The sequence below is a fragment of the Meles meles genome, chromosome 17 (assembly GCF_922984935.1).
Source record: "Meles meles chromosome 17, mMelMel3.1 paternal haplotype, whole genome shotgun sequence".
Taxonomy (NCBI): Eukaryota; Metazoa; Chordata; class Mammalia; order Carnivora; family Mustelidae; genus Meles; species Meles meles.
The window spans coordinates 36,706,203-36,730,808 of NC_060082.1; the positions used below are offsets into that span (position 1 = coordinate 36,706,203).

Consider the following 24,606-nt stretch of genomic DNA (forward strand, 5'->3'; position numbering starts at 1 on the left):
AGATGCCTCTGGCTTTAAAGCCAGGTGATGCTCTGGCTCAGGTAGGTCTGTGGAACTCTGGCAGGCTCTGTCCTCTGATTAGCAGCGCTCAGCCGAAGTCACGTCTACTCTTTACAACCCATTCTAAATCACTGGTATACATTTTGCGCTGGTGATCATCTCTGTAAACGGCTTTACGGGTGATAACGTTCATCCCATTCGGTCTCCACTCAACTCTCGAGGCAAGCAGGGAAGCTTATTTCCGCTTGTCTGAGGAGGGCCGGGAGGCTTCCAGGGACTATATTCACACCGCAAGCGGGTCAAGCAGCCCGTCCGCAAAGCCCGCCTTCCTTCCACCCCACCAAGCTACCTCCTCCCGCCTGCTGAGTGTCCGTGGGGACCACTGGACTGGATTTAGAGCCCCCTGGAGTTTCAGGTGACTTCCGCTCAGAACATGTGGGGCAGCCCCGGGCCCGCAACTAGCAAACGGATGGGGGCAGACGCCGCTCGGCGGACAAACCCGCAGCCCCCGTGCGGGCGAGCGAGGAAGACCGGGGGGATGGGGTGGGGCGCCCGCCCGCCGGCCAGAACCCCCATACACCCCGCGCACAGAGGCCCGCTGCCCTACTCCCGGAGCGCCGCGCGCTTCCGAGCCGGGGGCGCGCGGGCGCGGCGGCGGGGGCGCGCTCCGAGCACGCGCGCGGGGCTGGTTCTCCAACTGCCGCGCCCGGGGAAGAGGGTGGCTTCCCGGGAAGCCGGCCGCCGCAGCCGCCGGGACTCGGAAGTGCCGAGAGGGTTGTTGGGGACTCGTGGCGCGCGTGAACACCGAGGTCGCTGCCCGGGACAGCCCGGAGGTTGGTAGCCGGGGCCCGTAGCGGGCCTCGGGGAGGTTACGTGCTGACTTTCGTGGTGTGCTCGCTGGAGAACCAGAAATGCTCCAGGCGTTTTCCGTTTCCTACCCCGGTTCCTGCGTGCGGGCCCGGGGGCGGGGCGGAGGAGGCACCCAGTCCCGCAGTGGAGACAAAGGCGGCGTGGGCTGTGCACCCCGGGCCACGCCGGGCTCTTGGCTCGGTGGCGGGGCTCCCGCAGGCGGGGCGGAGTCCGCGCACGCCCCCGCCAGCGGCCTCTCCCCGGGGTTGGTCCCTAGTTTCCGCTGGTCCCCCAGGCAGTGTTGGACGTGCGCCGGTGCTACTGCTGCGGCTCCAGTGACCCCCGAAGTTAGAGATTTATTTTGGTTTCTACTCTTCAGACTCAGGTGCCGTCTTCAAAGTCTAGCCTGCAGGTGGCACCGGTCTTTATGTGGAAAGGCACCCCCCCCCCCCACCCCGGGCAGTCCAGGTATTGGGGTGGCCTTGCTATTAAGAAGTGTGCTGCTTCCTTGGTTCATGGCTTTTGGATCAGAGCTGTCCTACTAGGGGATTGGCGTCCTTGGTGATTTGCATTTTATGGGGATTAGACTCACTGTGTCTGTCTCTTTCTGTGTTGTATTCCTCATTCATGCATTCACTCTCAGAGCTAGGCACTTAGGCAGTATCAAGGGCTTACTTAAGTGCCGTGGGTACAGGAGACGAAAGCGAAGGCTTCACTGAGGGGGTGGTTTTTATACTGGAATTTGAAGAACCAAGTACGGTCTCCCCGCCCTCCCCCCCCCGCCCCCTGCCGCTTCCATTCTTCATGCTCCATCTTTCCTATAATTCTTATCCCTTTTCCTCTGTGGCAGTCCGTAATTGTGATTAGTATAGAACAAGGACAGTTAGTTCTGATCTGAAAGATTCAACTAATACTAAAGGCCAATGTGCCTGTCAGGTGCTGTGAACCCATTGTACCTAAATTACAATCACCAGGGATGGTAGGTAGTGTTATCCCTTTTCACGGCAGAAGAGAGGAGATGCCAAAGGCACAAGCTAATAGATTTCAGGGCTGAGTTTTACACTCCCTTTTCTGGATCAAAGCCTGTGCTGTATCTATTACTTATTTTGCTCCCTCCTTGGGAAGCAGGTTAGATAGACTAATTTAGGGTCAAGGCTGAGTCTCCGAGGGACCAGTCATCATTGTGGGAGGCTAGATGTTGGTAGGAACTCTGTAGGTAACATCAAAAACTAGCCAGCCCAGGCCTCACTTATCTGAGTGTTTCCTGCTTGCAGCTCAGGGCCTGGCCAAGGGAAGATGCTCCCTAATTTTTGCTTTGGAGTTCCTCCCCTTGGGCGAAATCCTTAATTCCTTGTAAGATGTTTAAGTGTATGTGCGTGTGTGTGTGTGCGTGTGTACACACACACAAATGGACCGCTTTGGAGTCTGGGGAGGTCAATTTTTAGAAGGCATTAAAAAATTAATAGATTACAAATTACATTGAAACAGTTATCAGAATAGTGTAACAAACCCCCACATTTGTGATAAGAGTATTTTGTGTTTTTTAATGCACTAAGTAACAGTTCAGCTGTATCAAATAACTCATAATTTCAAAGTAGTGATGCCCACATAAATGATATTTCCCAATATTTGCAATAACTGCACTGTGTAACGAAAGTATCTGATTTCTATTGGTGACAAAGTTGCCAGAACTCCTTCTAATATGGTTTGTTGTCATATTTATAAAAATCCTGAAGTTCTAGAAGTTCATGAAAATAAAGCTGTATGAGAGAATTTATAGGTTTATGGCCTCCTGAATTCTACCTGTCTTGGAGGTGGTGGGGTGGGTATCTGAGGTTACAAGCCCTACTTAGTGGTTGTTTGTCTTCTGAGTATTTGCTGGACACCCTAGAGCGTTACAAATACCCATTTCTTTCTCTTTCAGTTAGTGTCTCCTTTTACTCAGGTTCAGTTATTTCTAGTGATAAAAGCTGTTGAGAGGGAATTGTTGAATTGTTTATATACTTGCTGTGCTCCTGTGGATAATTCTGCTGGAGAATATTCTTGTGTTAGTGGCTATGTGTCACATAGTGCAGGAGAATTTTTTATTTTTTTTGAGAGTGCCTGTGAACCTTAATGGAGTATGATATTACCAGTGCCAGAGAAGAAAAAAGATGTTCTCACTATATATCCCCAAAACATTTAAAAGATTTTAAGATGTTATTGTGAACAATTCTGGTAATATGTTGGAAAGTTCAGATGAAATGGATACTTAAAAAAAAACCTTAACTAAGACATAAGAACTAGAAAAGCAAATTAGTCCTGTATCTATTAAGGAAATTAAATTTGTTGTTAAAATCCTTTCCAAAGCAAAATTTCCAAACCCACATGATTTCATAAGGGAAATAGTCCAAACATTTAAAAAACTGAAAAAGGAAACACTCCCTGGCAGCTTTTATGAGGCCAGCATAATCTTGTTATTAAAGCGTGATGAGGAAGAAATTTACAAGAAAATTCCAGGTCATAGTCTCACACAAAAGATGCAGAAGTCTTAATGATGTATTGGTAAATCATCTAACAGTCTATAAAAAGGAGACTAAACCATGACCAATTTGGACTTACTCTAGGAAGGGAAACTTTGGCTGACATCAGAAAGTCAAATGTAATTTAACTACATACACATAAAGGAGAAAAATTATTTGACAAAACTGAACACCGATTCATGATAAAAACTTTTTGCAAGCTAAAACATTAATGAGAAAAATTAAAGATTTAAACAATGGAGAGTATGTCATTGCTCTGCAAATGAGTCTATAGATTTAGCACAATCCCAATCACAATTCTAGCAGATGTCTTCTCAAAAATAGAAGTTGATAAGCCAGTTCTAAAGTTTATTTGGAAATTCTAGATAATCTAAGAAAAAGCAAATTTGGATGTCTAGATCAATACATAATATGCTAGGATGGTGTTGGCACTATGCTAGACAGACCATGGAACTGAGTAGTGAATCCATAATCAGACTTACATCACACGTATGTGTGGTTTGTGACAAAAGTGACACCTCAGTGCACTGGAGAAACTATGACCTTTTCAGTTAATGATGCTGGGCCAACTGGATCTCCATTGGACAAAATGAATCTTGGTCATCTACCTCATCCCATATACAAATAGTAATTAAGATATATCACATACCTAAATGTGAAAGCTGAAATAATAAACCTTCTGGAAGAAAACAAAGTAAAATATCTTTATTACCTAGGGACAGTCAAAAGTTTGTGGGATGGGACGCAAAAAGCAACCAATTAAAAGGAACAAGATTGGTAAGAACTTCTGTTCATTTAACGATTCCATAAGGAGAGTGGGAAGTAAGCTACAGAATGGTGAAGATATTTGTAATTACGTATATCCAATATAGAACTCCTACCCACAATGTAGAAACAACTTCTGCAAATCATTAGGGAAAAAAATGGACAGCCCAATAGAAAAATGGGCAAATCACTTCCCAAAGGAAGATTTCCAAATTCTTAAGCACATGAAGATGGTTAACCTTGTTAGTAATTAGGAAAATGCACATTAAAATGAAAATGCATTATCATTATATACTCACCAGAGTGAGGGCTATGTATATACAGGCTTCCCCCGCTATCCAAAAGCAGAGCGTTCCTGTGAAATCTTTCATAAGCTGAAATGTGAAGCAAAGGAGGAATTACCACTAATTTATATGGAAACATTTTGAGCATTCCAGACCCCCAAAGTAATTCCTCTTAAGCTTTTCTGATACCTTAGGATTCATTTCGCTGGTGGATGCACAGAATAAATGAAAGCCAAGCACAGATGTTCACAGGCAGACTTCAGAGTTCTGGTGAGGTGATGCTGAGACCCTCAGCGTAGTTGTTCCCTGGGAAGGAGCCCGTGGCCAGTGTTGCTGCTGGGGATGTGTGCTCCCTCTGTAAGTGCTGGCTGCAAAACAAACATGGAGTGCCATTGTCTCCTCTTGCCTTTTTCTGTAAAAGTGGAAATCTTTGTATTTCTTTTGGTTAACAAAAATAGCTACTAATGTAGGTCTTTTTTAAAAGCAAAGTGGTATAACCTGACCTTTCAGGAAGTGGGGGTACCTGTCCTGGTTGGGTTATGGACAAACTGGAACTCTCATACATTGCTGCTGGGTATAAAACTTAGTGCAACTGTCCTGGAAATTGTTTGGTGTATCATTTACTAAAGCTGGACATCTATATCTCCTATGACCCAGCTACTCCATTCTTGGATAAACACAGCAGACATGCAGGTACTGAAAGACATGTCAAAGAATGTACAGAACACTGTTATTCAAAATTGCCTCAAGTTGGAAACAACCCATATGTTCATCAGTAGTGGAATGGCTAACTGCATGGTTTATACAAATGGACTGCTCTTCAGTAATGGGAATGAGAACAGATTGTGGATGAGCCTTGCATGGAGCTGAACAAAAGGAAGGTAGAAACAGCAGAGTAGGTTCAAAAACAGGCCCAACTGAATAAGATGATAGAAATTAGGCTAGGGGAATTTTGAGGCATTTAATTTTTTTTTTAAAGATTTTAAAAGTTTATTCATTTGACAGAGAGAGAGAGAGAGAGAGATCACAAATAGGCCGAGAGGCAGGCAGAGAGAGAGGGGGAAGCAGGCTCCTCACTGAGCGGAGAGCTCGACGCAGGGCTCAATCCCAGGACCCTGAGATCATGACCTGAGCCGAAAGCAGAGGCTTTAACCCACTGAGCCACCCAGGCGCCCCAAGGCATTTAATTTTTAATCTGAGTGGCAATGACTGGAGTGAATCTGCTTTTTGAAAATCTTAATTTTTAAAATTTTAACTAATTTTTTTAAATTTAAATTAATTAATTTTAGGTACATTTTAATGCAAAGTTTACTTAAAGTAGTATATCATAAAATATTTGGTTCATTCAGATGCCCTTAATCTGGGGAGTGTAAGATGTAGTTGGCATGATTCCTGGTGATTAAAAAGGCTTAAAGTAGGTTAAGAATTTTCATGAGAGACCATATAATAGCACATTAGTACCTTATGTAAATTAGGGACTTAAAAAGTGACTCCTTTCCAGCACTCTTTAACAACAGAGGTCTGGCGTAATGGCAGTTCGTATAAAAAGACCTAGAGCTTTGTTTGATATTGAGACTGTTATCAGTGTGAGGTGGAAGCCAAAAAAAAAAAGCCAGGGTGCGAACAGAACACAAAATTTTGTTTTAGATTTAATTTTCTTACAATTTAAGTTTTATAACAGTTGAATTTAAAATATTCTGATTTTTTTTTTTTTAATGTCAATCCTTTCGGTTAGATACTTTCCTCCCACCAGGCAGGTGTGGCATGTTAGTTTCCTATTGTTTCTGTAACAAATTACTACAAATATAATGGCTTAAAGCAGAAGTTTATTATCACTTCTGGAGGTCAGAAGTCCAAAATGTGTAGGCAGGGCTGCACTCCTTCTTGGAGGCTCTACCGCAGACTCTTTCGTTGTTGCCGTTTGATGCTGCCTCTATGTCTTTGCTTGTGAGCCCGCTCTTCATCTTCAGAACACATTGCGCTAACCTCTGCTTCCATTATCCCATCTTCTCTGTCCCGGACCCTCCCAGAAGGACCCTTGCGACTGCACTGGGCCTAAGTGGATGGTCAGGGCTAATGTCCCCATCTTTTTTTGTTTGTTTGTTTGTTTATTTTCAGCGTAACAGTGTTCATTGTTTTAATGTCCCCATCTTTAATGACAAATGCAAAATCCCATTGTTTTGTAAGGAACTATATTTATAGGCTCCAGGAATTAACACATGGACATTTCTGGAAGAACCCTATTTGAGGGCCTTCCCAGATGGGATTTTATATTTTGCTTCACAAATAAGTTTCCTGAATCTCACTAGGAGCTCATTGATACTTGCTGAATGAAGAAATGGATCTAGGTTTCTTTATTTAAAAGTATTGTTAATGAAAGAATAGAAGTGACGGTCTTGCCCTACTCTCTGCTACATTTGGAGTTTTAGGTTCAGGTCTAGACACTTGTGGTATACAGAGACAACTGATTAATGGTAAAGGGTCTAGGAACCAAGTCACTGAAGAAATGGTTGAAGGAATCATGAATGTCTGTCCCGGAAGAAGGTTTGGGATGGAGTGTGTGGCATAAATTATCTTTAAATATTTGAAGAAGTTTTATTGGAGAGAACAGTTAAACCTTTTTGGTATAATAACAGTAACATTAAAAACAGGAAGAATTACATTTTAGAACAGAACCCAAGGCACTGTTCTACCACTTTGTAAGTGGTAACAGCAATTGCTGTTAACCTTTTTTTTTTTTTTTAAGATCTTATTTATTTATTTGACAGAGAGATCACAAGTAGACAGGCAGAGAGAGAGGCGGAAGCGGGCTCCCCACTGAGCAGAGAGCCCGATTTGGGGCCCAATCCCAGGACCCTGAGATCAAGACCTGAGCCAAAGGCAGAGACTTAACCCACTGAGCCACCCAGGTGCCTAATCCCTGTTTATACGTAAGGAAATTGAGGCATGGAGAGGTTATGCAACTTGTTTTAGGGCATACAGCTATGAAGTAGCGAAGCTGGAGCTGGGATTGGAATTTTGGAATTCTGACTCCAAAGCCATCTCTACGTAATCCCATTACCCAGCCTCCATTCCTTTAGTTCCAGAAGGTACAAATGGACTACTGACAAAAAGTTTTTAAAAATAGAGGGACCAGGGACACCTGGGTGGCTCAGTGGGTTAAGCCTCTACCTTTGGCTCGGGTCATGATCTCAGGGTCCTGGGATGGAGCCCCGAGCAGGGAGCCTGTTTCCTCCTCTCTCTCTGCCTGTCTCTCTGCCTATTTGTGATCTCTCTCTGTCAAATAAATAAATGAAATCTTAAAAAAAAAATAGAGGGACCAGTTTTTGACTTGATTTGAGGAACAATAGGATAATAACCAGAACTGCTTACAAAAAGTTTCTCTGCCTCTTTATGTTACTGGAAATGGTCAGGTAGGTTTTTGTAAAAGGAATTCCCAAACTGACTAGAGATTAGATCAGATGACAGCAGGGTCCTTAGTGATTTTGCAGTTCTGATCTAGGGAAAATAATTATTTTTTTTTCATTTTATATACAAATAATCAATCTTTGTGACATTTCGTGTACTAAAGCTCCCTTGTGAACTGCAGTTTACCCACTAACTTTCCAGAACTTCTGTATTAGTGACTCTAAAATATTGGTGTGGTAGGCTGTGTCCCTGCCCCCTTTGAAGGTGCCGTTGCTGTGCTCTCCTAATAAGGTAGAATCCCTCTTCCCACTTGAATCTGGACTGGTCTCTGGACCAACACAGTGTTCTATGAATTTTGGAGCCTGGTCCTTAGGAGACCTTGCTCCTCCTGCTTTTGTTCTTTTGAACCCCCAAACCACTGTGCTGGGAAGGTCAGGCCTCCTGGAGCAGCCAGATCTGTGTGGAAGAGAAGCGCTGCACCTGGCTGAGAATTAGCACCAAATGCTAGGCATGGGGGAGGTCATGCTGGCCCTTCCAGCCCCTACTGAGCTGTGTGGTGACTTGGTGATGCAAGTGATGCCAGGTAAGAGCAGGAGAATGGCCCACATAGCCATCCCACAGAATCACGAAGAAAAGGGATCTTTGTTGTCTTAAGCCACTATGTGTTGGGTTGGTTTATGGTGCAGTGAGACATAACTGATACATGATATTTTGGTGCATGTTTGGAAGTAGTGTATGTATTTTAAAATATTCTGTAATTAGATGTTCTGTCCCGTCCAGCGGACCTCCTCCAAAGCCACCCGATCATCTCTCTGTTAGTGAAGCCTTTCTGGTTTTGGAGAAGTATTTTTTGTTAGTATTACATAGTAAAGGAATAAGACTCTTTGTAAGACTCCTAAATAGGGTTTGGCAAAAACTGAGAGGACAGTGTGTCTGGATTTGGGTTTCATCTTAAGAGTCCTGCAATTTGTATTATGCAAAATAAGTTTGTTTCATCAAACAAAGGAGCAAGTCTCATTATTTTTCCAAGTGTGCTAGAATATTGTCCTACTCTTTCATTCTCTCCAAAGCCATTGTCATTTCAGTGTACATGCGCTCTTTTTACTTCTATTACTTTGTGACTTCCAGAGTGCTTTCAGAGTGTTTCTAAATTTAGAATTATTTCAATTTCACTCAGCCCTTCTCTCTATGTTACTGCTGACTTTCCCTTCTTATATCTGAATACATTGGTTTAGTTTGTCTTCTTCAGTCAGTCTTTTAAGGAAAGTGTGAGTTAGATGGTTCATGTGTGTGTGTGTGTGTGTGTGTTTAAGATTTTATTTATTTATTTGTCAGAGAGAGAGGGCGAGCGAGCACAGGCAGACAGAGTGGCAGGCAGAGGCAGAGGAGAAGCAGGCTCCCCTCCGAGCAAGGAACCCGACATGGAACTTGATCCCAGGACGCTGGGATCATGACCCGAGCCGAAGGCAGCTGCTTAACCAACTGAGCAACCCAGGCGTCCCGGTTCATGTGTGTTTTGATTACATCCAGTTGATTTACAATTTTTTTTCCTAGGGAGTACTAAATTACGCATGACTTTAAAATTTTCTTTTGCTTGTATATAGCTTGTATAACTCTCCAGCTTTCTTGATGGATTGATTTCATCATAGACACGGAAAAAAACGAATCAGATGCCCTTGTAAGAATAGGAAGGTGGCTGAATCACAGACCTGTATCCCTGAAACAAATAATACATTGTATGTTAATTAAAAAAAATAGAGCTGTGGGAAGGCTCTGAAGTTAGACTTGGTGGGTATGAAGCTAAGCTCTGCTGCTTACCAGCTGTGTGATCTGGGGCAAGTTTCTTGACCTTTCTGGGCTTTGGTTTTCTTTTGTGTTAAATGAGGATACCAGAAGTACCAACCTTGAGAAGTTGTTATAAAGATTAAATGAGATAATACTTGTAAAGTGCTTGCTTAGCATAGGTAGCCTATAAGTAGCACTTATAGTACAGCTGTTACTAAAGTATAAGAAAACTAAGTGGAGGAAAATTTCAGTTTAGGACATTGAGCAACTGGTAATTGGTAGAAGTGACGATGGTGATGCTGGTGCCCAACGATTATTAGCTCGGTGCTGAGAGTGCAGTTTTGAAAGTCCTCTGGTGCATGGGGGTATGTAGTTATAGCTCATTCAGCACTGGAGATATGAAGACCAAGGAGTAGAAAACATTTAAAATGGAAGTGTTGGGATCCATTTGTAGCATGCATCAAAAATAAAGATACATTTGAAATGATATTGGAAATTGCCGGGGGAAAGCATCTTACAGAAGTTATGTTTATGCACATTTTTGGCTTTGGCATAGTGAGCTGTGCTTCTCTGCCAAGATTAAGGAACAGGATTCGTGCCTGTGAAAGAGTGGGAGCTGGGGAGTTGGGTTCTGGTTTTTGAGCCATCACTGGCTTCTCTGTGCGCTTGGGCAGATCACTGCCTTTCCTTGAGCAGGATTCTGATTCCTGAAAAAAAGCTAACCGTTAGCCCTCCTGGTGAGGAGTAGAGTAAATGATGTCTTTGAAAGCAGGTGGAGTGTTAAATTACAAAGTAAACTCAAATGCATGTTTCCTCAGTATAGAGAAAACTCTGTTAGCTGAGGAATTCTTGCCATTTTATAGCTAGGATTTTATTCTGTGGGCCTCTGGAGTTCTGTAAGCCCCAGAGAAATACTTTTTTGAAATACCTAGCCTCACGGGCTCTTACCCCAATATGCAGGTGAAATTCCTTGTTGCTCTGGTTTTACTTCTTTTCCTTTGATCCCAGAGAAACCTGCTATGATTTCCTTCCAACACCTGATATTAAATCTACTTTCTCTCTTTGTCTTCATTTGCCTCAAATAGTCTACTCTCATCAATAATATTTGGCTTTGAGATACTGTGATCTTACAGTTTTGTTTTCTTCTTTTTCAGTCCTGCTTCCTGGACTGGTTTCACGTCAGGTACGACTTAATTGTGCTTTATTTGTGTTGCTTGGTTCTAGAACTTTCTCTCTGCTTCCTCCTGAATCGCTGCTCTCGTTGCCTCCAGACGACCACACTGTCAAAGGGCTTCTTCTTGAAGCTTCACTCAAATAGCTAAATGTATGGGCTCATACGCCTGAGTTTTCTTCAGCAAATCAAATGCAAACTTGCAATTCTTCATGTTTAAGACCCTCTGCCACGTGGCTCCCGCTCTCCCTTCACCTCCGCTATCTACGTTTGTACATCTTCACATTTGTACTTCACTGACCAGTATTCCCACAAAGGTGGCAGAGTTCCTGGGCCCCATCCCTTTCCCATCACACATCCCGGCCTCTCTCCTAGGCTCTCATGTGTCAGTGGCACAGCCTCAGTTACGTAGAGTAATCCGGTTGGCATTTACTCAAACTCAGGCTATGCTGCTCTACTATGGGTTGGCTTTTCCTATAGAAGTAATTTACATGGTGATTAGTTTCTAGGCTTTCTCACAGATAGATACCCACTAAGCTGATCATGCTATTGCAGGACAGGATCTGTAGGTGAACAACAGAAAAGAAGCATTACTTACACGTTTGAGTAAGGACCTCTTTGATTTCATCATGATAGCCTATCCCTAAAGAAGAGCATGCTTGTTTACAGAATGAGAAATGGAAACTTGAGAACTTTCTGAGCGTATTTAGGAACCTTTATGGGTTTGGATATTTAAAAGTTCTAGTTATATTCCCCAATGTCCAACTTGCCTTTTCTTTGTTACTATTGGGTTGTTAAATTTTTTAAACATATCTACTCTGATTTGCTTTCTAAGGACACAGCTGAAATGGATACAGAAGAAAACACTGAGGAGAGGAATTTTCTTGAGATAGGTGGGCAAGGGCTGAAAAGAGAGGTACAGGGAAGAAGGACCTGTTAAGAAGGACATGTGAGTGTGTGTATGGTGGTGATGGAGGCTATTTGGTCTAGTCTCCACATTTTATTTTACTTATTTTTAAAGATTTTATTTATTTGACAGAGCACAAGTGGAGGCAACAGCAAGGGGAGGGAGAGAGATGCAGACTCCCCCTTGAGCAGGGTGCCTGATGTGAGGCTTGATCCCAGCACCCCGGGATAATTCCCAGGACCTGAGCTAAAGGCAGATACTTAACTGACTGAACCACTCAGGCACCCCAGTCTCCACATTTTAAATGGGAAGAAGCAGCCCTGCTGCTTTGTTGCTTGTAATGATGTATCTTTGTGTAGGTGTCTGCAAAACTACACAGTATAGCTAAGAGCTCCAGAAAGGAAAATGTTTTAACACTGAATTTTTTCATTCCCCACAGTTCATTAATGCAAAGGAATTGTCCTAGAAGAGAATGTCCCTGGAAAGCTTCTAAAAAGCAGGGCTTCCAGAACTTTCCTTTCATCTCTAAGGTTATGTTCACATTTCAGTAGCATTTTTAGGGGTTCAGACTTTGCTAATCACATATTCTTTTTTTTTTTTTTTTAAGATTTTATTTATTTATTTGACGTTGAGAGAGATCACAAGTAGGCAGAGAGGCAGGCAGAGAGAGAGGAGGAAGCAGGCTCCCTGCGGAGTAGAGAGCCCGATGCGGGACTCAATCCCAGGACCCTGAGATCATGACCTGAGCCGAAGGCAGAGGCTTAATCCACTGAGCTACCCAGGTGCCCCACTAATCACATATTCTTAATGGAGGTGAGGAGGCCATCCACTGTAATACCAACATCCTTTGAAAGGAGACACCTAAAACGCAGAGGCTAAAGGTAACTTCCCACTAAAGGGAAGACTACCATATTCCCACAAAATTCTACAAAGAGATTCTAAGGTATTCTAGGAGATGCCAGGTATTTAAAATTAAGTTTGAGTAGAAATGTTTAAAGCTAGAAATGGTTCTGAAAAATAGCAAGGGGACCTGAGAAGGCATTGTTGAGGGTTTGAGAGTGTTTGAGATTGAAAGCATAAGTGCCTGCTTCTGGATCCCTGAGGTGGCAGGAGGCCAAACTGCCTGAGCAACTTTTAGGTCATTGCCAGTTGGTACTCTGGGTGGAGGACCGCTGACTTCTGACCTCCTATTTTCTGAAAGCCAAAGTATATCTTTTTCTGCTCTGTCTCTCTTAGCTTGAAGAAAGGAGTTTGTGCATGGTAGATTATGAGCCAGGCTGTGGAGACAAGTGACTTTTTAAACGGGTATTAATGGGGCTGGCTGTGGCTGAGGGGAAGCATGGAGTCTCAGTGGGCCCAGGACCTGGGTTTGAGCGCTGGCTCAGTTATTTCTCACTGTGTGGTCTTATTCTGCTTTACATTTTTGATCTGTAAAAGCCTGTCTGTCTTGCTTCACCTTGTTCATTAGGGTGACCATTCAGTAAAATGAGATGTGTGAATTCTGATTCTTGGCATTACTGTCTCATATGAGAAATGCTTGCTTGGGCTTAAAATTTTGCTCCTTATTTGGCATCCATTGTGAGACATATATGAGAGGCTTCACTAAAGCACTGAGAGCCATTTAACTAACTCTTTGTTACTTGGGAGCTGATCATTTAATTTGTAGAATTTTAGGACTTCCTATCACCTGCTATAATACTTAAAATATAGACATGGCTGCCATTAAGAGAGAGACTGAGAATAGCAGAGGCTGAAACAATCTGGAAGTGCATTTCTCTTTCATGTGATAGTCCAGACGTAAATGGTCTGGGCAGTTTTGGTGGTGGGTGGTACATGGAGTCAGGAACTGAGGCTCCTCGGTCTTGTTCTCCCACATGGCTCTCACCTCTTGGCCCAAGGTGGCTGTTCCAGCTCTGGCCAGCAGGAAGGACATGACCACGGCCTTGCAGCCAGAACTATTCAAATGCCCACACTTGACTACACTATATAGTTGAGCTTAGCATCCATGCATTCAGATAAAAATTACATTACTGTGTAAGAAGGGAGACTAAATATTGTGGGGTGGGCAGCTAGCAGTGTCCGCCACAGCTGCTGGGGGTCACGTGATTTACTTCCCTTTAAGAAGTTTACGTAAGATGGAAGACAGCAGCTTTCATTCACCCATTCATGTAAACAACCGTGGAATGACCTATGAAGAGGAGAATGAGGAGGTTAATGCTGTTGCTTTAGAACAGGTTTGGAGAGGATCTGTACTTTTCTTTTATTTAAGATTTGAAGCCATTTATTGTTCATGGAGCACTAGTCCCCTCTTGCTACATTCTACACCCTGCGTTGGGTACTGGGGATGCAGAGATCAGGGTCCCTGTTCTCCAATGGTCCATCCCACAGGGAGAGCCAGTCCTGCCTGGCATGGAGCACATGACTGTCTGGTGTGCATTCTGATGGGAGGCAGATTGGGGGCTGTGGGAGCTCTTAGGGAAGACCTGCCCACCCCAAGGAAGGCAGGGCATGTGTGTGTGTGTGCGCACACATTTTGGATGCAGGATGCATAAGGCAAAAGGAAGTCTAACTGGGGCTCTATCTCTATCACCTTAAACAGTGACAGGTCCTTAGACAGCAAGTGAACTGATATGATGCCATTCCCTAATGTCATGTCTATGGCTTAATGTTTTTATTTCTGTTTCTCTTCCTAGAAATTCTCAGTGTGTCTGCCTGGACCCGTCATCACAAGGAACAATGCTGCCCCGATGGGAACTGTCTCTTTACCTGTTGGCTTCACTAGGCTTCCACTTATATTCTTTCTATGAAGTTTACAAAGCTTCCAGAGGTAAGGTCTCAACTTTCCTGACCTTCTATCTGGAAAGGAAGGGGGAAGGAAGTACTCAGAGGTAGAAGACTCTGGAAGATTGTCTAGTGGGCTTGGGATGACTTGGACCCTACTTTGCTTTCCCCTGTCTGGGATGCTTGGAGTTTATGATCTGAGTCAACATGATTTTCCACCCCAATCCCGGATCTTGAATGGGATCCTGTAAGAGGAGGGAGGGTTTGATTCAATGGCTGCTGAAGGCTGTGGAGGTGACCTGCAGTAACCTCTTCCACCTCCCTTCCATCATCATTGTTCTCAGACATGTGCAGGCAGCTCACGGTGTTGGAGGCCCAGACTCCTTTCGTCCTTTTGTTCTGCTATGTTTAGTGCTTTGTATGCTTGTTGAAGAATCATCATCATCAAATCCACATTCCAGCCCATAGGAAAGTGGATGGAAATCCTCCTGTCCTTTAAGGAGAGCTCAGCACGTTACCCTTATCACTTCTGCTCACCCCCAGTTGGCCAGTGCCAGATCTTATGGACACAGCTGGGAGGCTGGAAAACATCATCTTCAACTTGGTGGCCACACACCTCTCAGACTTCCCATGCTATGGGAGAATGGGAGAAAGAAATGAGGAGGGACCATGACAGTCTTTTCTGTAGTCAGGCTATGAGGTTATGAGGACTGTGGGCTTTTTCATAAGATACAACCAGAGCCAGCTTAGTAGAGGAGACATCAGAAGCTCTGTGGAAAGAGACGAGTTTGCAGGCAAAGGGACAAAACCTTAGCGTGTTAGGAAGCATAGCATTGTCTGGCAGCTACAAACCACTCAGTGGGACCAGGGTGTAGAGTGTGAGGGGATAGCGGTAGAAGTTGAGCTTAGATAAAAAAGCAGGGAAAGGCTGTGAAAGACATTGCATGTTATTGTGAGGAGTTTGGCAGGAGAGTATGCTGAAAAGTCACTTCAGATGGTAGAGTTGAGAGTGCTCTGCTCTGAATACCTACCTCCTTATGTATCACTGGCCTGATCTGGATAGGCATCCCCAGGATGCACTTTTCTCCCAGCTGACAGATGTCCCACTCAAAGCCATGGGCTTGGTTGCAGAGACAGACCAGCTACGGTAGATGAGGACTGTTCTTTTGTCCCAACTGGCCAGGTAGTTGCACTTCCCTGCTGGAGCCTCTGAGCTCCCAGGGCGCATGTATAGAGCTAATCCTGCTCTATCAGGCACCATATTAGATGCTACATGTACTTTGTCTCATTCAGTCTTTAGAATAGCCCTATGAGATGGTCTATTACTTCGAAGATAGGCTTGGCAGCAGAAACACAACCTCCAACATAACTGTTCAAAGGCTGGTATGATTTCTAGACAGCATCAAAGAACCTGGCTCCTTCTACCATGTCCCTCTGCCTTCTTCATCACATGGCTTCACCACGTGGTGTAAGTAAGGTTGCTGCTTCAGCTCCAGCTGTCATGTTCCCTTTTCTCCCAGAAGAAAGGATGGAAGGGAAGGGGAGGGAGAGGGAGGGGAGGGGAGGGGAGGAGAGGCCTTCTTCTTTCCTGAATATGACTGAAAGTTGCTTACATCATGTCCATTGACATACCATTTGCTAAAACCAGTCCTGTAGCCACATCAGCTGTGAGGGGAGCAAGTAAATGTAATCTTTGGTTGGAAGTCCAGTTATCCAGCTAAATTCAAGAGTTCTGTTATAGAGGAGGAAAGAATGGCAGCTAATCAGTAGTCTTTTCCATGAATGGATGTCAGTATTCCAGATTTTCGCCATTCCAGTACATGTGTAGTAGTATCTCATTGTTTTAACTTGCATTTCCCTGATGACGTGATGTGGAGCATCTTCATATGCTCATTGCCATATAGATCTAATCTTCCCTGGTGAGGTGTTTGTTCAGATCTTTTGCCCATTTTTAAATTGGGTTGTTTATTTTCTTATTCTTGAACTTTAGTAGTTCCTTGTATATTTTGGATAATAGGATTTTTGTAAATATTTTCTTCCACCTTCTGGCTTGTCACCTATTCTCTTGAGAGTGTCTTTTGCAGAAAAGATATTTTAAATTTTGGTTAAGTCCAGTTTACCAGTTGTTTCTTTAATACATTGTGTCTTGGATATCTGAAAGGTACCTCCTAGAGCCAGGGTCATCTAGATTTTCTCTTGTGTTATCTTCTGGGAATTCAGTAGTATTCTTTTATATTTTTATATATTTATAAATTTTCTATTTAGATCTATAATATCCATTTTCAGTTAATTTTTGTGATAGGTGTAAAGTCTGCATATAGATTCATTTTTTTTTGAATGTGGATGTCCAGGTCCAGCATTTGTTGAAAGACTGTCTTTCCTGTGTTGTACTGCCTTTGCTCCTTTGTCAAAGGTGAGTTTATTGAATTTATGTGGGTCTTTTTCTGGGCTTTCTAATCTGTTCCATTCATCTGTTTGTCTATTCTTTCTCCAGTGCCACAGTCTCTTGAATACTGAGGCTTTATAATAAGTCTTGAAATTGAGTGATATCAGTCCTCTGACTTTGTTCTTGGCTATTCTGGATGTTTTGCCTTTTCATATAAAATTTAGAATCATTTTGTCAATGTCCACAAGGGAACTTGCTAGCATTGAATCTATAAACAAAGTTGAGTAGAACTGATATCTTAACAATATTGAGCCTTCCTATCCATGAATATGGAATATCTCTCAAATTTTTTGTTTTGTTTTGTTTTAGTTTTCATCAGAGTTTTCTAGTTCTCCTAACACATGACTTGTATTAGATTTATTCCTTAGTATTTCACTTTTGGGGGTGCTAATGTAAATGGTATTGTGTTCTTAATTGTAAATTTCACTTGTTCATTACTGATCTGTAGGAAAGGAATTGACTTTTGCATATAAATCTTGTATCCTGCAACTTTGCTATAATCCTTACTGGTTCCAGGAGTGTTTTTGTAGATTCTTTGGATTTTCTACATAGGTATTTGTATTATCTGCATACAAAGACAGTTGTTTTTCTTCCTTTCCATTCAGTATACTTTTTTTTTTTTTTTTTTTTTGGAGATTTTATTTATTTGACCAGAGATAGAGCCAGAGAGCACAAGCTGGGAGGAATGGCAGAGGGAAAGGGAGCTTGATCCCAGGGCACTGTGATCATGACCTGAACCGAAGGCAAATTCCTAACTGACTGAGCTGTCTAGGAACCCTCCCTTCTATATACCTTTCATTTCAGTTTCTTATTGCACTAACTATGACTCCCATTATGATACTGAAAAGGAGGGGTGAGAGGGGACACTTTTCCATTTTTCTGATCTTAGTAGGAAAGCTTTCTGACCATTAAGTATGATGTTCACTGTAGGTTTCTTAATCCAATTGAGAAAGTTCCCTTCTGTTTCTAGTTTGCTGAGAGTGTTTAATTGTAAATGAGTTTTGGATTTTGTCAAATGCTTTTGTGCCTCTATTGACATGACCATGTGTTTTTGTTTTTGTTTTTTGCTTGTTGATATTATAGATTACACTAACTCATTTTTATGAGTCTTTGTCCTTTGAACAAACCTCTCCTGGACTCAGCCGGGCAGGTCTTCTGCTCTGTGTGGTGTTAGCTGGAACTACAGTCATCTGGTGCCTCACTCATGTGGCTGGCCAAGATCTCAGTGGGGAGTTGTGACCTAGTGTACAGAGGTTCTCTCTGCATGACTCTCCACATGGCTTATATTTCTAATAGCAGGACAGCTGGGTTCAAGAGGGGCTATTGCAAGTGCACAAAAGCAGAAGCTACAGATCTCTTGAAGCTCAGCCTGGGATGTTGTACAGTTCACTTCTCCCTCATTTATTGGTGAAAGCAAATCACAGCTCCAGTCCAGATTCAAGGGGAGTAGTCTAGCCTCTTTATGGCCGGAGCAGCATGCCTGTGCATGGCTGTCATCCTAGGAGTCTTTCACAATGGGTGTTGTACTTTTTCACCCAGATAAGGATACAGAGATTGAAAGAATTTAAGGTCCCACATCTAGTAAGTTCTAATGGAACTGGGTTTAAACTCAGAGGTGTCCAATTCAAGACCCAACATCTTGTTCTATTCTGCCACTTGTATTTATTGATAATTACTAAAGCACCTCATTTTAAAAGGGGAGGCCCTTTTGTCTATTCTACAATAAAATTTTTAAAATTTTATCCAAGAATTGGAATAAAATGTTTCCTTTCTGTGTCAGCTGGCTGCTGGGATGGGGGTGGAAGGGGATCCTTCTGTGGATAGTAGGAAGCTTTTCTGCACCTCAGCTGATCCAGAGGCTGTCATGCTGTTGGACTTATTAGTGACCACTCCCTAGCTTGAAGCTTCTTTCATCCTCTGTTTTTCCTTTAAATGTCAGTGCCAAAGTGTTTCTCAGGTTGCTCCCAAGAAATGTCTTCTTTCTCTAATACTTTTGCCAGTTCAGCTCATGGAAGCCAGATCCCCCTGTCTTGCCAAAGTGTGTTTAATGGTGCAATGTTAAGTCTTCTTGGCTCCATGTCTTACTGTCTAATTCAGGAAAAAGTGCTACTTAGCCGCATGATAGAAGTAGGTCACTGGGAAAACTGTCTCTTCTGTAAACTTTTTTTGGGATGTTTGTATTTGGAGCAAATAGAGTGCCTAGAACATATTACAGGCTCAAAACCTACCCGTTCAGTGAAATGCCACCAGTGGGCATCTGCACGGCTGGCTGCTTTCTCTGGGCTCAGAGCAGGCGTCTTGTTCACTGCACTCTGTCTGGGGAGGCCGGGCTGTTGGGCCCTGTGGGAGAGCAGTCTAACTTGAATGGCCTTCATCCAATGGAATCTTTTGCTGAATTCACAGCAGGGACTGAACAGAACACCCTTTCTTCCTTCCGACTCTACCAGGTGTAGAACATCTCTAAGTCATATGGAAATACTTGGCTTTGGGTGGTGGTGATCTGCTCTGCTTGGGGACTGCTCCCCTTGAGCTCTGCATCATGGTGGCTAATCGGACCTGCTGGGTCAAGGTGATGCCCTTGTGGTTTGGTTGGTGTAGAAACACTTTTATGTCCCTCTGCGTACACTTAACCTGAGGAAAGATGAGATCTGCCATGCTATAACCTTGAAAGAGTTAATGCTCCCACCTAAAAAAAGGCCCGTATATTGTGTTCATATCAGTTTGATGCAGTTTTTGAAATGAAGAGAGTCGGATTGTCATCAGTAAAAACCTGAGTGATTGGCGGTCACCTGGGAAAGCAGCTGGGAGGGGAAGTCTTAGACTACTGCTTCAATTATTTGTTGATTTATATTCAAGTTTATTTCATCTTGTACCTATTTTGACATTTTGTAGCTTTCCAGGGATCTATGCATGTATGTAGGTTTTTCATTTGATTGGTATATTGTGGTTCATAATACTTGTATTTAAAATTTTTTTGTTTCTGTAGTTTTGTTTTCCTCTCTTACTGTGTATTTTGTTTTACATTGTCTCTGTCCCTCCCTTCCTCCTCTTTTTTTGCTTTGATCAGTTGTGTCAGAGAGCTTAACAATCTTTCCAACTTGTGGCTTTGTTTAGTTTCTCAGTTGTTTCCTTTTGTTCTCCAATTTCTGCTCTTATTATTTCCTATCGTTTCTTTGGATTTGCTCTGTTCCTTTTCATTCCAGCTGTATGAGTTGAATGCTCACTTATTTTGTAAGGAATCTATTTGTATTGTTGTGTCATACCTGAGAGCTTTTCTCAGAAGGACTTTCAGAAGAATGATTTCCAGAAGAGGAATTGCAGAGTAAAACTACATGAATATTTTTAAGGTTTTTGACAGACTTCTCCAGACTGTTCTCCGGAAGGTTGTATCAGTAGTACTTCTTCTTGGGGTGCCTGGGTGGCTCAGTCGGTTAGGCACCTGCCTACGGCTCAGGTCATGATCCTGGGGTTGGGAGCTCTCTTTTCTGAGAATATCAGTGGATTTCTCAATCAATTCGTACCTCATTACTGCACAGTTTTAATTAAAATTGCTTTATAGGGCACCTGGGTAGCTCAGTTGGTTAAGCAACTGCCTCAGCTCAGGTCATGATTCTGGAGTCCCAGGATCAAGTCCCATACCAGGCTCCCTGCTCAGCGGGGAGTCGGCTTCTTCCTCTGATCACCCCCTCTGTGCTCTCTCTCTCTCTCTCAAATAAATAAATAAATTGCTTTATAAAATACTTGAGTATTTGGTGGAATAAGTTACCACTCATCGTTCTTCATTTCGTCACTTAGCTATTCTTTTTTTATTAATTAATTTATTTTTTATTAACATATAATGTATTCACTTAGCTATTCTTACTGGTTTATTCTTCTATATACATATATGAAATTGTTCTGACAAAATCTCATTGTGTTTTAATTGGAATTCTAGGAACCCTAGAAATTTGTAAATAATTAGTATTCTTATTATATTTTTCCATTTACAGATAATGGTATTTTTTCTTTATTCATTCAGGGTCTTCTGTTATTTCCCTTAGTAAAGGTTGCTGGTCTTCTTCATAACAAGTCCTTCTAAAATTCCTACTCAGATCATTTGAGTCTTCTTTTTTTTCCTTTTATGCTTGGGAAATTTTCCAGTTATATTTCCTATAATTTGTAGCTGATTATCTCTGATCTAAAGGTATTATTTTGGTTTATGTATGTTAAATTCCAACAATTTATTGAATTCTCTTAATGTTCCATTTATTTATTTATTTATTTATTTTTTTAAAGATTTTATTTATTTATTTGACAGAGAGAGAGATCACAAGTAGGCAGAGAGGCAGGCAGAGAGACAGGAGGAAGTAGGCTCCCTGCTGAGCAGAGAGCCCCATGCAGGGGCTCGATCCCAGGACCCTGAGATCATGACCTGAGCTGAAGGCAGAGGCCTAACCCGCTGAGCCACCCAGGCGCCCTCCATTTATTTATTTTTGATTTTCCTAATTTTTGTGTTTAGATAGTATCTGCAGATCATGCTAATGGTTTTGCTTCATCTATTTTTTTTTTAAGATTTTATTTATTTATTTGACAGACAGAGATCACAAGTAGGCAGAGCCATGCAGAGAGCCATGCAGAGAGAGAGGAGGAAGCAGGCTCCCTGCTGAGGGGCTCTATCCCAGGACCCTGAGATATGCCTTCCAGCAGAAGGCAGAGGCTTTAACCCACTGAGCCACCCAGGTGCCCCCTTTGCTTCATCTATTATTGCTTAGCTGGGACTTGTAGAACAATAAAGTAGTTGGGAAAGAATGCTATTTTTATTTTAATTCTAATTTTAATGGAATTTTCCATATTGTTTTTACCATTACTGAAAAGTTGAATAAACTTTGCCTTTTTCTTTTTTTTTTTTTTAATTATGTGAAGGAATCTGGCTAGCCCCCTTTAACTAAATTTTTAAAATCAGCAGTGAATGTTGAATTCATTTTTAAAGCACCTATTCATATGATTGCAAAGTTTTTCCCTTTCAAGTTGTTGACATATTTTAAAGTTATACATTTTCCAGTCTGGCTTATATGGATTCCTACAAAAAACCTATGACTATGGTATTTTTAAATAAACTGTTTGTTTCCAAGGTTTTTTTAAATTACTAATTTCTAAGTGAGATTCATTGGCCTGTAGTTTTATTTTTCGTTTCATCAGATTTTAATATCAGCATTAACTTTGTAAAATGAATGGGGAAGTTTATTTTTTGTATGTGCTATGGAACTGTGTAAATAGTACACGAGACGTGAGCTTCAAAGTTTGATATTCATTTTTAAGTTTGTCTAGTCTAGGCATGGAGTGTTTGGAAATAGACTCACTGAAAACTTCAGTACCTTTCAGTTATTTCAGGTTATATTTAGGTTTTCTTAAGTCAGTTTGAGATATATAAATTTTTTTTTCAGATTTTATTTTTATGTAATTTCTACACCCAGTGTGGGGGCTTGAACTCACAACCCTGAGATCAAGAGTTGCGTGAGGCAACCAGGTGCCCCTACATTTTTCCTCTGCATTGAAATTTTCAAATGTATGAACATCCAGTTGTAGATCATATGATATTTTGAATCACCCATCTCATTTTTTCTGTTTTAGGGAATTTACCAAAGGTTTTGTCTACTTAGTGGATATCTTCTCTTTTTCAAAAAAAAAAAAAAAAAACAAAAACACCCAACAATCTCTTGGGTTTATTTATAAATTCTACTTTTTTTTTTTATGCCCTGGCTCTTTTCCTAAAAACTTACATATTGGGGACATTTTTGTAAACAGAGTGGTATTTTTCCACAAATTTGCATTTCCATTTCACAGACCCTTTATTTTCATTTTTAAAAATCTTGAGTGAGCAGAATTAAATGTTTCTCTAAATAAACTCTGTAGCACCAGGAAGCCCCGATATTTAAGCAACTACAAACAAATGATTTATTTGAATTGCCACGTCCAATTTCTGTGTTTATATAGTAGGTGTTCTGAAAGTGGAATACAATTGTAGTTGAACATTTTCACCTTCTACCTTCTGTTTGTTCCTAAACACCCCTTTGTTGTCACTTACCATTAGTCTCTGTTTATAAGGAAAGGAGACAACAGCGTGTTTAGATTCTTCTTTGTGTCATAACACACTAACGTCTCACGAGGGGCGGGTTTTGTAAACAAGAGGTAACTTTTCCCACTTGATTTTGTGACTAGAGAATTTGATTGCAAGACAGCTGGCAACTCTGGAGGGCCCAGTTCAGGGTGGGCAGCATTGGGTTGGGGGGAATGGAGGCTACCCCGGTCCTGTCTTTGAACAGGTGGCCTTGCCCTTAGAACCATGGGAGGGGCCACCAGGGGCCCTTCAATTAATAGGTCTTTTGTGAAAGGACCCAAGGGCATAGTTCCCACGGGAGCCAAGGACTGAGCAGTCTGGCTTGATGGCCAGCATGGAAAGTGTGTGTCACACTCAGGCTCCGAGGGATCTGTTAGGCAGGGCTTCATGTTATGGCTCACCCTGTTCCCTGGTCACCTGTGGCCAGGGTCATAGGAAACGTTAGAGCTCTGGCTTTCCTACTGGGAACCCAAGCTTGCTGGTCCACTCCTTCTTCTCAGGCTTACGTGGGCCTTCTCCTCCTATGTGGACACTGGCCCTCAAGGCAGGAGACTTGTTGGTTGACTTTTTTTTTTTAATTTTAAGATTTTACTTATTTGAGAGAGTGAGCGAGCAAGAGAGAGGGAGCAAGCACGCAAGGCAGTGGGGTAGAGAGAGAAGTAGGCTTCCCGCATATGGAGGGCTTGATCCCAGGACCCTACGATCATGACCTGAGCAGAAGGCGGATGCATCACCAACTGAGCCACCCAGGCTCCCCACCCTTAGTCGACTTTCTTCACACCAGTAGTAAAATTGTCACGGTGAACAGTGACCTGGGACAGGGCCTGAGCTGAGGGCGTGTGAAAGCAACCCTCAGTATTAGACTCAACAGCTCCTTACTCCTCCAGCTAGTGCTCCCTGCTGTTCTGTCAAACACAAAAGAATAAGCCCAGAGCTTATGGTTTCCTCTTTGCTGGAGTGTTTCCATCTCAGTCTGGAGCCCTAAGGACTCCCATGCAGATCGTGTACCTGGTGGCTTGCAGTGATAGACCCCAGAATTCCCACTGATGAGTAATAGATGAGCAGCCTTATTAGGGAGATCTGAAGGCCTTTTATGTTGTATGTTGCTTTGTATCCTATTTACATGTATGATTTGCTTTTGTTTGGGCTATTTCTACATCAACTTTTCGTTCTCTTGTGGGAATTGGGCGGCGGGGAGCCACTTCTCAAGAGTTATCATGGGAAGACCAGCATCTTCTCATCCTTCTATATGACCTTTTGTATGAATTTGTGAGAGCTGGTTATCGTTAAATTCTCTTATCTGGAGAAGCCCATCTTTTTCTGCTCCCTTTCTCTACTCATTTACTGCCACAGTCTGCCGTACCCAGGGGCTTCCCAGAGAAATAGAGAATCAGTAGGAGCTGATTGGAATTTTTCAAATGCATAGAAACAGCAGGACATGTTAAGCCATGATTGGGTGTGCTAGTCCTTGGCAGTGGCTTGTGTCAGACAAGGGTGTGTGTGTGTTTCCTCCCCTTCCTGATTATTGCCCTCTAATTACCCCCACCCCACCCCAGAAATGGTTTCCTATCAAAATGCTGAGGGGGAAAGG

General features: G+C 42.4%; 1 protein-coding gene across 6 annotated transcripts in view; it reads left to right on the top strand.

Moving 5' to 3' along the window:
* Window positions 1-705: 705 nt before the first annotated feature.
* The window catches only part of HHAT (hedgehog acyltransferase), a 335,352-nt gene continuing 311,451 nt past the window's right edge, over window positions 706-24,606 (top strand). Inside the window, exons 1-3 of one of the 6 annotated variants that reach the window (XR_006815465.1) lie at window positions 706-833; window positions 10,768-10,796; window positions 14,385-14,518. Coding sequence is in view for 5 of the 6 variants with exons in the window: in XM_045982020.1 (XP_045837976.1) it covers window positions 14,428-14,518 (91 nt within the window). In the remaining variant the exon portion in view is untranslated. Of the gene's footprint in view, window positions 834-10,767; window positions 10,797-13,848; window positions 13,926-14,384; window positions 14,519-24,606 lie in introns of those variants that run through there. The other 5 variants (XM_045982020.1, XM_045982019.1, XM_045982015.1 and 2 more) reach the window with 5 other exon arrangements.